Source organism: Cetorhinus maximus, chromosome 5 (assembly GCF_964194155.1).
Source record: "Cetorhinus maximus chromosome 5, sCetMax3.hap1.1, whole genome shotgun sequence".
Taxonomy (NCBI): domain Eukaryota; kingdom Metazoa; phylum Chordata; class Chondrichthyes; order Lamniformes; family Cetorhinidae; genus Cetorhinus; species Cetorhinus maximus.
Window position 1 is genome coordinate 93,913,253 of NC_135883.1, and position 16,441 is coordinate 93,929,693.

At 44.0% G+C, this 16,441-nt stretch overlaps 1 protein-coding gene and 1 long non-coding RNA gene across 3 annotated transcripts in view; one reads left to right on the forward strand and one right to left on the reverse strand.

Moving 5' to 3' along the window:
• lama4 (laminin, alpha 4) overlaps window positions 1–16,136 on the reverse strand; it is a 216,703-nt gene extending 200,567 nt beyond the window's left edge. Inside the window, exon 1 of one of the 2 annotated variants that reach the window (XM_078542209.1) lies at window positions 15,488–16,136. In XM_078542209.1, the coding sequence (XP_078398335.1) occupies window positions 15,488–15,667 (180 nt within the window). In that variant the 5' untranslated portion in view covers window positions 15,668–16,136. Of the gene's footprint in view, window positions 1–14,624; window positions 15,322–15,487 lie in introns of those variants that run through there. The other variant, XM_078542210.1, reaches the window with a different exon arrangement.
• Window positions 1,737–9,691, forward strand: LOC144680319 (uncharacterized). The gene is made up of 3 exons (XR_013576535.1): window positions 1,737–2,171; window positions 8,659–8,843; window positions 9,587–9,691. It is a non-coding gene; the product is annotated as an uncharacterized LOC144680319 (long non-coding RNA).
• Window positions 16,137–16,441: the final 305 nt, after the last annotated feature.

A 16,441-nucleotide genomic window follows, 5' to 3' on the forward strand; every position in this document is an offset into this window, starting at 1 on the left:
TCCCCTGCCTTGTCCAGTGGTTGGCTTCAATTTCAGTGTTCAATCCCAGGCTGGCCCCAGTGCTTCAGCCACTAACCCAATGTTAGCACCTGGCAGGGGCATGTTAAGAAACATGGAGAAATTGCTTTACATGTGAGCTCTTCTCAGTGCAATATGCAACAGATAGATGCCATGACCTTGACCTGGTGTGGCTGTGACCTGGTGCTTTACCATGACCTGGAACTTTCCAGTTTCCTCTACTCCTGCATGCCATCTGTATATGACCAATTTTCCCACAGGCAGAGCACATTGACTACAAATTGGGGTATTTAAATGATTGGTGGCTATTATGGCGACTGTAGCATCTACATTCCTGACTCTGAGACTGCAAACTTGGCTGCCTGGATCCCACTGGAATCCAGTGGACCTCCCCTGCTGGCTTAGGAAAAGAATTCCCTTGCAATTTGCAACTATCTCTTTCTGCCTTTTCTATAGCTGTTGCCTCATTGAAAGTCTCCTTCCACATCAACTTATTGCCCTTGCTCAAAAGCTTGGCCTGGATTTTATTGTCTTTTAGGCCTCCTACAAACATGTCCCTAATGTTGATTTCTAAGATCATGCCATACCCCCTGTGACAAGGGTGTTTCTTTAATTTGAGAATGTAATCTGCAACCATTTCACTTGGCAACTACTTTCTTTCCTGAAATGCATCTCTGAGTGCAATCTCATTCTTAGTCATGCCATAATGTCAATCCAGAATCTCATTAATTTCAGAATAGTCCATAGTACTGGAGTCCTGTGGGCAACATTGGTTATATATCATCTCAAAAGCATCTGGCCCCATCAAGATGAGGAAAACATTTACTTTATCCTCATCTCCTTTATTTGCTTTCAGCCAAATGTTTAACCTTCATTCATAATTACACTGATCCTCTTTGTTAAGGTCAAATTATCACTTTGTCCACAATTATGTCTGCAGTGCCATTTTTTTTTCAATTACATACTGTGCTGACTCACTGTGTACTTGAACACAATGTGCATCCAGAGTAATATTCCAAGTTGCTCAATCTTCCTCAAAATCAACTTTAGGAGATCCAAAAATATGTCACAATGTTCTTCAGCTCTTAATGTTTCAAATGAAATGTACAAGAAATTTCCATCTCGGCCCTGTCACCACCTTTCTGTTGTGTGTTGCACTGAGAAGAATTCACCACATGGATTTGCAGCAAGCAGCATTACTGAACAATTTTATTTATACCTCCTCAACACAGGGAGCAGCAGAGAGAGCAACATAACAAAATGCTCAGCTTTTGAGGTAGTTTTTGAGGTAATTATATAAAATTATATCATGAATAGCCTTATTTCTTGAAACATGTCCATGTCAAGAAAGCTAAATCTATAAAAGGTGGCCAGTATCACCAACAAAAATGTTTGCCACGTTCACACTAAATAGGTGTCAACACATATTATCGAAGGGTATAAGATCTTGTAATGTCTCCTTCAAACAATAGTCTCTGTTAAGAAAATTCTAAAAATTAGCTTTTAGTTTCAGTGACTCAAAACAAATCTGCTGCACATTCTGTCAGTGTTTTCATTTGCTTTTCTGTATTTGCAAAGATATTGTGAAATTAGGTTCTAAGTACTAGCTCACAACAACAAGGGATTAGTTGCTTTACAAGGTAATGAAATGGGAAACAGCTTTAGTTGTAATTTTGAGCTGTTTTTATAGTGATGTGGGGAATGCATATATATTTTATATTCCTATTGGTAGTTAGGTATACTTATTGCAATGCATGGTTCAAGATTGTTGGAGATTTCATGCCAACACAGGGCAGGGTTTTCCAGCCCCACCCACTGCTGGGATCATCTGGATCTGCCGAAAGTCAATGGACTTTTGGCTGGGCCACCGCATCCCCCACGGCGGGTCCTGCCACAGCGGGCCCGGAAAATCCCGCTCACTGTCACTATAGAAAAAGTTCAAAATTACAACTAAAACTGTTTCAGCAGCATGAAGAAATGAAGACTGTCTTGAGCAGCAGAATGGAAGAATAGCAGAACAAAGTAGAGGAGACTCGGTTGTATTACAAGAAAATATGGGGCCTGTGCTGGGGCGTCAACTTTTTACGATTTATATCAATGACTTAGATGAGGGGAGTGAAGACATGGCAGCTAAATTTGCAGATGACACAAAGGTAATTAGGAAAGTATGTTGTGAAGAGAACATGAGGTTGCAGATGGATATAGATAGGTTGAATGAGTGGGCAAAGATCTGGCAAATGGAGTTTATGTGGGAAAATGTGAAGTTGTTCACTTTGGCAGGAAGAACAAAAAGGCTTAAATGGAGAACGCCTGCATAATTCTGAGATGCAGAGGGATCTGGGTGTTCCAGTACATGAGTCACAAAAAGTTAGATTGCAGGTACAACAAGTAATTAAGAAGGCTAATGGAATGCTATCCTTTATTATGAGATGGATTAAACATAAAAGTAAGGATGTTATGCATCAGTAATAGAGGGCATTGGTAAGGCCGCACCTCGAATGCTGTGTGCAGTTTTGGTCTCTTATTTAAGGAAGGATGTAAATACATTGGAGGCGGTTCAGAGGAGGTTTACTAGATTGATACCTGGAATAAGTGGGTTGTCTTATGAAGAAAGGTTGGACAGACTGGGCTTGTTTCCACTGGAGTCTAGAAGAATGAGAGGTTATTTGATTGAAGTATACAAGATCCTGAACAGTCTTGAGAAGGTAGACGTCGAAAGGATGTTTCCTCTTGTGGGTGAGTCCAGAACTAGGGGTCACTGTTTTAAAATTAGGGGTCGCCCTTTTAGGACAGAGATGAGGAGAAATTTTTTCTCTCAGAGGATTGTGCAACTTTGCAACTCTCTGCCTCAGAAGGTGGTAGAAGCAGCATCTTTGAATATTTTTAAGGCAGAGGTAGATAGATTCTTGTTAGGCAAGGGAATCAAAGGTTATTGGGGTTAGATGGCAATGTGGAAATCAAAAAACAAGGTCAGCCATGATATTATTGAATGGCGGAGTAGGCTCGAGGGGCCGAATGGTCTATGCCTGTTCCTATTTCTTATGTTCTTATGCTCTTAAGCAATTGAGCTTTGCAAAGAAAAGGAAAATCTGTTGAAAGACCCTCACATGCTACACCTCAGGTCAAAATTTATTCCTCTGGAAAATTACGAAGAGAAGCAACATTAATTCACGCTGCAAAAACTGAAGAACCAGTTGGCAGAGAAGACTCAGCAATGTTTAATACTCCAGTATGAAGCCAAGACGTACAGGAAAGAGACTGCAGAGCTGACGAAAACGGTTGTACATTTGGAAAAAAACTTGGAAAAACATCACATTTCCAAAGGTATATATGAAGAAATGGAAAGTGAGTTTTTTAATGCTACGTGTGAAAGGATGAGCTGGTGGAAAAAGTGGTGAAGAAATATGCAGAGGTCAAACTGCAAAACGAAAGATTGCAGGAGGAAAAGGAAAAGATGTTGAATTTTTGTGTATAGCAGCAACAAAAATTAGAAAACTTGCATCTCCTATTCGACAATCAGAAAAAGAGTTCTCTAAAACAAAAACAAAAACACCTGGAAAAACTCAGCAGGTCTGGCAGCATCTGCGGAGAGGAGCACAGTTAACGTTTCGAGTCCGAATGACCCTTCAACAGAACTAAGTAAAAATAGAAGAACGGTGAAATATAAGCTGGTTTAAGGGGGGTTGGGACAAGTAGAGCTGGATAGAGGGCCAGTGATAGGTGGAGATAACCAAAAGATGTCACAGACAAAGGGACAAAGAGGTGTTGAAGGTGGTGATATTATCTAAGGAATGTGCTAATTAAGGGTAGAAAGCAGGACAAGCAAGGTACAGATAGCCCTTGTGGGGGTGGGGTGGGATGAAGGAATCAAAAAAGACTAAAAGGTAGAAATAAAACAATGGATGGAAATACATTTAAAAATAATGGAAGTAGGTGGGAAAAGAAAAATCTGTATAAATTATTGGAAAAAAAAGGCTGGGGGGGGAATCGGAAAGGGGGTGGGGATGGAGGAGAGAGTTCATGATCTAAAATTGTTGAACTCAATATTCAGTCCGGAAGGCTGTAAAGTGCCTAGTCGGAAGATGAGGTGCTGTTCCTCCAGTTTGCGTTGAGCTTCACTGGAACAATGCAGCAAGCCAAGGACAGACATGTGGGCATGAGAGCAGGGGGGAGTGTTGAAATGGCAAGCAACAGGGAGGTCTGGGTGATGCTTGCGGACAGACCGAAGGTGTTCTGCAAAGCGGTCACCCAGTCTGCGTTTGGTCTCTCCAATGTAGAGGAAACCGCATTGGGAGCAATGAATGCAAAGTTCTCTACCTCTTCTGTCGCATACCCAAGTGAAAATAGAAGTTCACACAAAGGAGTGTGAAGAGCCTCAGAAACAATTAGCAGACATGCAGTTAAAGAATGTGGGCTTGAAGTATAGCGCATAGAAATTAGGCTTTGCTAAGGGAAAACTGATCAGTGCAGAGAATCAGTGTTCATGGATGAAAGATGAGTTTGCTAATGAAAAATTAGATCTTGATGAACTTCAGGTATCAGAAGTCTCTGTTAATTTTCGCGAGAAAATGCTTGGGACAGACAAAAGAATTGCTGATGACTAGGAGCAGTTGGCTCAATTAACAACTAAACCTGATGAAATGTTGGAACGTCATTGTGAAAAAGCAATGAAATTCTTGAACTCAATCCAATCTGAAGCACACAAGAGATGAGATATAGTATGGAACAGCAAATTCAGACTTTAAAAGCAGAAAATGAAAATTCTAAGAAACAAATTGGGGATCTATCAAGTGAACAGGAAAAGTCTAAGGAGCAGTCAGTGACCATGAAAGAAAGACTCTGAAAGGAACTGAATGTCTAGCTGAAGTTGTTAAGCTTGTATGGGGATTCCACAGATAACTCTGAAACAAAGACAACTGAACTCACCAGAGTAGTTACTGAGTGAAAGAAAAGATTCAAAAGCTTGAAAAAGAATTGGAAAATAAGAGACTAAACAAACCCCCGCCCCTGCCCCCGGGCATCACCACCTTCCCCCACCATGAGAACCCTCGTACTTACCTAGTCCTGGACTTGGGGCTTGAAATATGTCAACTGCTTGTAGTTCCAGTTTTGGTCACTGCTAGCACTGGCACTGCTCGGACTACAGAGTTCCCATCAATTGGATTGGTCGGCAGCATTCTGAAGTGGGACTTCCACCCTCCTCTGAGTGTTAAATGGCTGGGGGCAGGATGTGATTGGCAGGGATGTGTGCCCTGCTGACTCATCGGGTGGCAGGACAAGAAACCCCATCATCTGAAAAATCCTGCCCAATGTGTTCAGGAAAGATAGGGAAGAAAAGAAAAAAAGAGGAGTGCAATCCTTGTCATCGCTGGCATAATCCTAGTGCGGTTACGCTGTTTCAAAATGGTTTTGATGAAGTGAGTAATGCCGGAAAGGCTGAATTTATTGCTCATCCCTTGCTGCCCTGAGAATGTGATGATTGGTTTCTTCTTGAACTGCTGCAGTCCTTGTGGTGATGATGTTCCAAAAATGGTGTTTCCCACGATGTTGACCCAATAATGATAAAGGGATGGAGATATAAATCCAAGTCAGGATTGCATGCGGCTTAGTGGGCAACCTGAAGTCGATGGGATCCCTAGCACCTGTACCTGCTACATGGCTTTAATGTCTCTTAGCAATGACCTAACCAATCTTTTGTGAACATTTGTCATGACTCATTTACTATTTATAAAACCACACATTCCGTTGGAGTTCTGATTATAGTTTTATTTACCTGCACTTTCACTGCCAAAGGAATTATGTATTTCAACTCTTTGGTCTCTCTGTTCACAGCTGCCAATGCCTTTCCACTGAGTAACATTAGACAGTTGAAATGATATACATTCAGATTCCTTGGTTGTAAAATTCTACTCTGAGGTACCAGCTTGAATGAAAAATGGCATCTGCTCCAAACTTGATGTGGAGCATCCCACTTCCAGTGCTGCCAGTGCAGAGCACAATGTTTTTGAGATTGATAGCCCGTGTGTAATGTGCGTGGACCGAAATTATGCAGAGGAGGCAGATTGTGATGTCAGTCAGCATAAAGCTAATTTGATGCCTAACCTGCCATTTTCGACCTCACCACTCTAGTTAATGCCTTCTCTTTAACACACACAGCCTAACGTGTGTTCAGCAATATTATGGCCCCTCCACACTCCAGTGCTATTTAAAGACTCCCATCCAGCTGACAGATCAGTTGTTTATTACTATCTCCTGGCTCTTGCAGAGTTTGTGGAAATATTAGATTATTGGGATTGTTCAAAAATGGTGGTAATAGCTGCAGAGAGTTTGCTGGACATTGGGATGGCATTAGTGGTAATGGAAAGGTCACTGAGTACACCGCATGCTCCCGGCCATGGGTGCTATAACTGCAGTTCCTTTTGGGCTACAGAGTCAGAGGGAGATGGAGCAAAGGAAGCAAAGAAGCCAAGTTTGGAGCTGAAGGAGGTGGATGAGAGCTCTCAGTAGGGAGACATTATCCACTGGGTCTTCTGGAAGCACTTCTCCTCCCTGTGCTTAAATCAGGAGCTATGTCTTTGGCAACTCCTGGTTCCACCAAGGATGTGCTCATTTAACTTTGCTATCTCTTGTAACCAGCCATACTCAGCCTCAGCACAGGGCAAGGATGCTGCTGCCAGGGGCTGTCAAGGTGACCATGATGCTAAATCTTTCACCAGCAGATCCTTCCAGGTTGGAACAGGTGACTCAGCAAACATCTCACAGTTCGGTGTCAATCGCTGTATATGGGAGATCACAGAGATTCAATATGCCTGGAAAGGGGACTTCGTTGTCTTCTGTTTAGATCGAGAGAAGCAGGAGGAATGGACATGTAGCTTTGTCAGGATGGTAAACTTCCCCATGGTGCAAGGAGCCATGGCTTTGAAGGTGCTGCATCTAAATGCTGAAAAGTACCAAAACCCAAAGGGTAACACTCACCCAGCTTGTATTTAGTGTGCGACAACACCCAGAACATCATACTGGTGAATGCCCAATATCCTGACAGCAGCCATGATGCATTCATCCTGTGCCAGTCTGCTGTTCTCTCAGTCTTTCAACTACCATTAAACCAAATGGTAGTTGCTAGTTTTTTTTATATTTGTTCATGGGTTGTGGATGTCACTGGCTAGGCCAGCATTTGTTGCCCATCCCTAATTGCCCTTGTTCAGAGTGCATTTTAAGAGTCAACTACATTGCTGTGGGTCTGGAGTCACATGTAGGCCAGACCAGGTAAGGACAGCAGATTTCCTTCCCTAAAGGACATTAGTGAACCAAATGGGTTTTTACAACAATCGACAATGGTTTCATGGTCATCATTAGACTTTTAATTTCAGATTTTTATTGTATTCAAGTTTCACCATCTGCCTTGGTGGGATTCGAATCTGGGTTCTCAGAGCATTACCCTGGGTCTCTGGAATACTAACCCAGTGATAATACCACTATGCCACCGCTTGATGAAAAGGGCTATCAGCTCTACAGATGGCTGATGACTCCCTTCCACAAGATCCATGTCAGCACTCAGACAATGCAAGCCTTGCTGCTATGAGGAATGTAATCAAGCAGACTATCAGGTTGCTGAAGCAATGATTTACTGCCTGGACTGCTCAGGAGGAACATTCATCAAGTGTGTGTCCCAAATTGTTCTAGCCTGTTGCATCATCCACAACTTGGCTATCATGAAGGGAACTCCTCAGGAGAAGGAGAATAAAGAGGAAGGGAGGACGCAGCTGACCTTTCAGACAGGCAATCTTTGAGTGCACCATCACAATCCAATTCCCCTGAATAAAATCCCAGACTCCTGTTGCTCAGTTGGTCCCCATCTTACCACAGCCCTCTGTTACACGCCAACACAGTGTCATCTTTCCACAATCCTGAAATAAATGACACCACAAAACAGCTATTCCATTCCATCTTTATCCAAAACATATCAAATATTCCACACAATACTCAACCAATTATCCTTGTGCACTCTCTTCGTGCCTGCAGAACTATTTCAGCAGCTGCACTATGGCCGGAGGAAGGTTACTGATGTTTAGTTGGGGGGACTGCAGATTGCCTTGCAGGATGGCCTCAGCCAGCTGAGTCTTGAAGGTCTGACTACGGACTGCAATGCATTGGTATCAGTGGTAGCAGTCTAGACTGGATGGCTGACAGGCAACAGCAAGGGTACTAATGGTGTGGCAGTGGTGGCAGCATGAATTCTGTCATCCTGAGCAAGAACAGCAAGTTCATGCTCCATGGAGCTACTGCCACACACCCAGGCAGTCCCTCAGGAATCCTAGTAGTCTGCTGGAATGCATATTGTGGGATTGCTGACAACCTGCAAGCCCCTTTGAATTCTGCTACCCACAACTAAGAAATGATAAGGGCTAGCCATCCCCCAGACTCCGGGGTGTTAGAGCCTGAGTGCCAACTGTCACTGACACCGGAGCCGGCCAATGGGGTGAGCTCTGGCTGCTTGGCCTGAGTGCCTTGTGGGTCGAGGGCCACAACTCGGATGTGCCCTACAAGGTGGCTTGGGGGGGGTGGTGTGGCTGGATTTGCCAGGCTGCAATGATGCTACAGTTAGAAAGTGGACAAATTAATGCTCCTCTATCATTTTAGGAGAAGAGAAGCCTTGTCACCAACGAAAGATCTAAGACAGGCGGAGGCCCCCCAAACTTCCTCATTCTGCCGAGTACGAGATGTATGCATGTATGCCTTGAAGCTGGAAAGCCGCCACCCACCTTGGTCAGCCGGTCGTGGAGAGGCAGGGGTCTCTGACAAAGATAAGGGTGCAGTGCATAGAGGTGAGAGTGTCAGATTCTGCATACACTTTTGTGTAGTCTCATCATTAATGGGAGCCTCAAACCTGGAGTCCCCATTGATCATTGAAAGACAATGGCACCATGATGCAGATCTCCGTTGTCTCACCAGGGCGCCTGGCATGTACAGTGACAGTGTGATGACTTAAACTAATGACATGTCCTTCTTCTCCCTAGAATCAGCAGCTTGCCCACGAATGCAGCCCCTGAAGAGTCACACTTGATGCCAGAGAACCATATCGGCACACGAGCTGCTTGTCATCTCTACAGGCTCCTCTCAGGGCGCTCTGGTTGACATCAGCAGCTTCTCTGCCCCTCTGCCAGTGATCGTGGCTCTGATAAGGCGGCCATGTGTAGGGATAGGCCAGCTGTGGCACTTGCCGCTCCCTCCCAGGCGGGGCCATCACAGGTTCCACTGGCCAGCGGACGACTGCCAAGATCATCAAGGCCAACAAGACAGCAGAGTCAGCAGGCTGTCTCCGATGCTGCTGCCAGAGAGGGGGTTGGAGTGGCAACAAGACGCATCACCCACAATCATAAGTTTAAGGCACCATGAGCACAAGAGGGACTGTTCACGGGTGATCTTCTGTTCTGCCATGTTTTGTTAATATGATTACTGATGTGACCATTAACACAATGTATAGTTACGTTAATTTGATGTGAGCGCCAATATGATATAAATTTTGCTTTTGTCTTAATGGCCTGAGTATGCTTTACTTGTTTTCTAGGTGCAGAGCAAGCCAGTGTCTCATGCTGGATGTAAGTGGCTCTAAAGTGAATGGACTTTGGATTCAAATGAAAGGGTCATCTCAGACAACCGGGATGGAGGCAGCAGGCCTGGCATGAGGCAGAAGCAGATCTCTGACAGCCTAGCTGAAGGAGCGTTTGATCAAGGCGTCCCTGGTCTCCCTGCCTCAATGAAGGATCCAGAGGTCTGCCTCCACACCCTCAGAGTGCTCCTCATCGTGCTCCTCTTCTGACTCACCACTGGATTCATCCTCTGTGGCCTGAGGAGCTGCCTGAAGCTCCTCTTCTCCTTCTTTGTCCAGCGGGTCTCCCCTTGCCAGAGCCAGATTGTGGAGAGTGCAACTTGCAACCACTATCAGTGACACCCGCTCTGGGGGTATTGTAGTGCAGCCCCTGAACGGTCCAGGCATCGGAAGCGCATCTTCAGATGACTTATGGTCCTCTCTATCACCGCCTTTCTGGAGGCATGACTCCTATTATAACGTTCTTGAGTGACAGAGAGGCATCATTAACCACTTCTTCAACAGATAGCACTTGACAACCGGCAGCCATCCATCCAGTCAACCTGGAGCAGTGAATAGCCTTGGCACCTGTGAGTGTCTGAGGATGTAAGCCGTCATGGGAGCTGCCAGGGTACCTTGCACAGACTTGCAGAATCTGAGTCTTGTGGTCACAAACTATCTGGACGTTCATGGAGTGGAAGCCCTTCCTATTGACAAAGGCAACCAGCTGACCCACTGGAGCCTTGATGGCCACATGTGTACAGTCGATTGCACCCTGGGTGCGGGGGAACCCAGCAATTGCTGCAAACCCTCTGGCTCGCTCAGCCTGGCTGGCCTCATCCGTACGGAAATAAATAAATGTCATGACCCGCCTGAACAGAACATCAGTCACCAGCTTGATGCAATTGTGGACAGCTGATTCGGACACTCCTCAAAAATCCCCCACTGACCACTGGAAAGAGCCATAGAGTCATAGAGTCATAGAGGTCTACAGCACAGAAAAAGGCCCTTCGGCCCATCGAGTCTGTGCTGGTCAAACAAGTACCTAACTATTCTAATCCCATTTTCCAGCATTAGGCCCATTGCCTTGTAAGCCATGGCATCCAAATACTTCTTAAATGTTACGAGGGTTTCTGCCTATACCTCCCTTTCAGGCAGTGAGTTCCAAATTCCCACCACCCTCTGGGTGAAAAAATTCTTCCTCACATCCCCTCTAAACCTCCTACTCCTTACCTTAAATCTATACCCCCTGGTTATTGAACCCTCCAACAAGGGGAAAAGTTCCTTCCTGTCTACCTTATCTATGCCCCTCATAATACACCAGCCGGAGGCATAGAAGCTGAAGGCCACTGTGACCTTCAGAGCCTCTGACATGGGGTGTCCACCTACACAGTCGGAGCTGATCTCAGGCCCAATCATCTGACAAATGGAGGTCACAGTCTCCCTGGAGAGGCGGAGCCGCCTTTGGCATTGCACCTCGGACATAGTGAGGTAGCTGTATCACTGCCTGTGAACCCTGGATAGTGGTGTCTTCTGCACCCCTTATGTCTTGGACTACCAGCTGTCCCTGCGCCCCTTGTGTCTGCGCCTCTCTCCCGCAGGTCGCTCCCCTGGAAGCTGCATTTGGACACCTGGCCTCCTCTCCCTTCTGCCCCTCTCTTCCTCCTCAGAGGAGATGCCACCAGCGGAGACCCTAATCCCCATTACCAAGGTCACAGAAGGCTGTCGGGTGCCTGGAGGGTCAAAATCCTCCTTGGAACTTGGAGACACCAATGAGTCCTGAAATGAAGCCTAGATATGCTAAGAATGAAGCTCAGGACAGAGATGAAGCTGTCAAGTTCAAGTAAGCAACCAGCAGCAAACTATCTCCTAAACTCCTCACTACTCACACTGGCAATGCTGCTGACCATTTTTATCCCGCCCTTGGATGAGGTTTCGTTAAAAGTGGGCTGCCTGCCTGCCCGTTTTACCCGTGCGGTGAGCTCGAAATTGTGCAGGGCAATGTGAAACCAGGATCAATTGCCTTTTAAATGGCCTTAAGTGGCCTTTTAATTGTTGGTGGGCATGGCATCGACACCCGCGCACGCCCACAGGCCTGAAGATTGCTCACATGCGGGATGACTTCGGGACGCTCACCTGATGTCATCTCACACTATTTCATGTTCGTTTGGCTTGGGCATACACCCGCCCACAAGATGCAAAATTCTGACCATGGAATCCCTGACACCAGCAACACCAATCAGCGCTCCGCCAGTTTGACTAAAATGTTCATGGCCTTCACCCTTTACATCTTCATTTTTACCAACATTATACTTTCAAAATAATCTTTACTTTTAACTTTTTACTTCAAAAGGAATAAAAAAACAAAGCACTGGACTACACTAGCCTAAATTGTAAACCAATTTGTACTGGTGATGAACTGTGAGCTCACATTATACTGAAATACTCTAACTAAATGGACAAAAAAAACATAATTCTTCAACAGAATTGTTTACTTATTATCTAGTCACTTACAATCTTGTGAAAGGAAAACAAATCAAAGTTAATGATTTCAACTTTAAAGTCAGTTCAAAAAGTGAGAGGAGTGGTGTTGGATCCAGTGCCCTGGTTTGTTGGGGCTAAAGGATCCGGGTTGCACCCTTATTTCAGGCTGACCGAGTTGGTACCAAGACAGAGAAGATCTGAAGACCATTCTTAGAAGAAACACACTCTGTTTATTTACAAAAGGAACTCAGCAGCTACACTTGTGTGCTTACAACTCAAAACTTTGTCTTTACTTTTCAGACTCTAACTCAAGACTGCTGACTACAGAGGTAGCCCACGCTCCTCTGCTATTGGGTATCAAGATCATGTGATCTTACATTACAAGATTTGTCAAGTAGCCATGTGCAAAAGCTAAATGAGGGATGTGTACATTCTGGACTGAAATTTCTCACCATGTTTGAAAGTGGAAGGTGATCCCACTTCAGATGGTGGAAGGACACAGGGCAGCATAATCATTGTGATGCCCAATGTCTCTAATTGGTGTGGCAGCCTGCCTCCAAGAGTTGCCAGCTCAATCAAAGGGCCAGCAGCTTAGCAGTACCCCCACTGGCTGCAGCCATTGCTCAGGCCAAGGCTGCAGAGAGAAGGCACCTTGATGGTCAAGGCTCCCTTGAAGTGGACTAAGTGGGTTTGGAAGAAGCTGAGGCTGGACAAGCAGGCCCTGGTGACTGGGAGGAGGGGTTGTGAGGCACAGGCGGCGCAATTGCTACGGACACGGCCACGCTAGTCAGGGCTCTTTCCGTGGGCCATGGAGTGCCCAAAAAGAAGGCCCCCCCTCCACCCAACCAGAGCCTGCTGGGAGGCCACCCTGTTTCATCCAGCAGTTTTCCCATGCAACAGTGGACACCCCAATGTGGGCAAAATGGCTAGGCAGGAAGCTTCCCTTAATTGGCTGCTTAAGTGGTTCAACTGGGCTCTGAGTGAGTGGTGATCCATCACCTTGGCCGCCACTGGCAAAATGGCATGATGGCAACAGGAAGATTTGGGGCACTTCCCCTGATGTCTTCCTGTCCCATCTTGTCAGCCTTTCTGCCTCCCAATCTGCCACCAAAAGCCTTGTAAAATTCTGGCCTCTATTTAGTTTCCATAAGAGACATTGGCAAAGAATGCTGTGAAATTTTAATAGCACAATAAACAGATTTGAAACCTGAATCAAATTAATAGGAAAAAGCCCCAAAACCTCTGATAAGAATAAATTCCATAAAAATACAATTCCGTGATATTGAATTATTAGGTGTCAATAAGCCTCCCAATCATGAGTGTACACTTATGATTTTTAGTCTGAATGAAATTACATAGGATAATCAATCCCCTTTACAATCAATAACTAACTAGGTGGCTAGGGTCTGCTTTGGCTAGCTTGGTTTCCACAAGACTGCAAGTGGCTAGCATAGAAGGATCCAAACTTATCTTGCTATTTTTTTCCATATTGCAAGTAAAATAGCAATATTTCAATTATAAAGGCTACAAGGGATGTTATTAGGAGCTGGAACACTTTCACAGGTGTAATTATAATGTTGGGCCACACTTGGAATGGGAGGTATGGAAGTCACCATTATACGTACACAGTTGTGTGTGTTGGCTAACAAAAACAGAACTTGACCCCATTCAAACCAATTGGGCCTCAAAGCAGGCCACACATACCACTGAAGTTAAGTACACAATTCCTTCAGCTGTATATTGTGTTTCCAACTTGTGTGTTTGGAGGAAGAGTAGTGTTTGCTTGTTTTGGACTTGCTGTTATCAGAAAACGTATTAGTTTCACTTCTGGAATTGAAACTATACAAAAACGCTAATACAAAAGGTAAATTATGGTATCAGTCTCAACCAAGAACAGATAAATTTGCATCATGTCTGTTTTTGACACTTAAATCATAGGTTTTGATTTCATAGCAACTTTTTGCAACAAGATTCATGCGTACTTTTACTTTCTTGCTAACTCCATTTGAGGACTGTCATTCTTCTTATTTCACTGAACTAATTGCTTGTCAGGCATGGGATCTACTTGAAGAATTAAGGTCACTTGCCGCAGTGGAATGTATGGCAATTTATGACTGACTTTGTGCTTGCACTCTGAAGTTTGAATTCAGTGACTGTGGTCTTTGTGTCATGTCGAAAACATTTTTTCCTGACCCTAGAAGTATGTAGCACATTCCACAGATTGCCATAGCTCAGATAGATTGCTATTCATTTTCTCACATGAAACAGTGATATGTTTTTCTCCAGAGTAGTGAGAAACTCCCATCAGACTGGACAGCTTTTATTACACCTCCTGCTGATCATAGTTTCCCTTCACTGCTGCCCCCTTCCCAAATGTCTGCATCCATATTCAGAAGCAAGTAAATCGGGTAGGAGAAGAATTCCTGATGTTGGTTGCATTTTACAATTATCATTACATCCTTATTTTTAATGACTCCTCTGTTATCTTAGAAATGACTATTTTTCTTCATAGGAATCAGCAGAATACAGGCACATATGCATTTGATTTGGAAGGAGAAATAAACCACAAAATAAACACTTCCGGAAGTTACTCCCCCACGAAAATGCTGTGTCCTTTTTTCCATCTTCAAAAGTTTATGTTTGCTTGCAGACTATCATTGCTTTGTAGTTTAACTTTTGATTTAAATTTGATATCCAGTGTAGTTATTTTTTCTTTCCCTGTCTGCTTGATTGATGGCACTTCCTCCCCTCCCTTCTCCATATGCTTCTCTTCAGTCCTTTTTCCCTTATCCAGCTTTTTCATTTCTTGTATTTCCAGGCATTGATTTTAATTTCCTGTTTTTAATGTCCCTACCTCCAGTTACTACTCCAATGTCCTAGTTATTCCCTATTCGCTGAATAAATCCTGCTCACAATAAACAGGATTTTTAACTCATTCCTCCTCACCTACAAGCTGCAACTTGACAGAACCAGAAGAACCAGACTGGCCTATACATTTATATATATTTTTTTTTTACAGTAATTAATCTTGCAGATAAAACTGGCATGATTTGATATATATTTGAGGAATGTGGCACTTTGAGAGAAGCAATGTAGAGCACAGGCAATGGAAAGGTCAGTAACCATTTCCTTTTACTAACACAATAAAGAGGAAAAACAGAACAATAGCAGAAAAGTAAAAAAACAGACTTTGCATTTAAGCTAATGGATTTTAAGCAATTAGCACCCTTAATACAATTTCCCTCATTTCTAAATTATGTTTGTTTTCTTAAATAGCTGGCTAACAATTTGGCCAATATGTTATTGCTATACTTTATCTTAAGCAGTTATAATGTCCATTTTCACCTGAGGAAGCATCAACATTAACAAGTCCCTTATGTAAAATATGTTGGTTACCTCATCATAAAGATTCCCTATGTCCAATGGATGCTGGTCTCTAGGGATGGTAGGTTTCCCCGTGGTAATATCTTCTGTACTGATAGAAAGACCGCTGCTTTCCCCAGAGCCAGTAGCTAGGTAAAACAATCCAAACATGTTTAGGGAGAAAGCACACAGCCAGGGTGAAAGCCAAGCCATTTCCTCCCCTTCTCCTGACAGCCTTCTTCAAGTTGTTCTCCGGCTTTTTCTAGAGTCTGCTTGCTCCTCCTGCTTTGTAGCTTCAGTTGTTTTTATTCCCCCCTGTCTTCAATTGCCAGATGTGTCACTTTAAGGCAGTCTAATGACAGCCCTAAAAAAAATGCTTTCACTTCCTTTCCCAGCTTCTGCTCCGCTTTTTCCCCCAGAGGCTCCTCTTAAACAACGTACAGCTGGGTAGCGTTTGGAACAAACTCAGTCAAAAGAGATTTGTATTGCAGGAAAATCCCGCAGTTCTCATTCACCTTATCTCAATTTCATCAGGATACAGATTCAGTCTATATTCAGCTCTGGCTTTTTTCACATGTTCAGCTCTCCCTCATCTTCAGACCAATGGCCTCAGTCTCTCAGTTTGCTGCCCAAACCCACAGCCAAGAGTTTTGCAAATAGTCTACAGTTCACAGCAGCTTCCTGCCTGTATGTCTTCCAAATTTCTCCAGGTTATGCCATACAGGGGCTCACCAGATTAATGTAAAATAGAAAGTTGAAACTTATAAAGAGTCACAATTGTAAGAAATAGACAAAAAAGACAAAATGGATACAGAACTTTATTTTATTAGGCTTATAATCCTGCTTTCCAGAAAAAAAGCTATTCAGTTGAGCAGGAATGCTATGATAGTGTACTTCCTTCTCTAAGAATGAATAAATCCATAGAAAGGAGGAATTTTCCACAGATACAAAGAGTATTTTGTGAAACTAGCGAACAAGAGCCTCAGT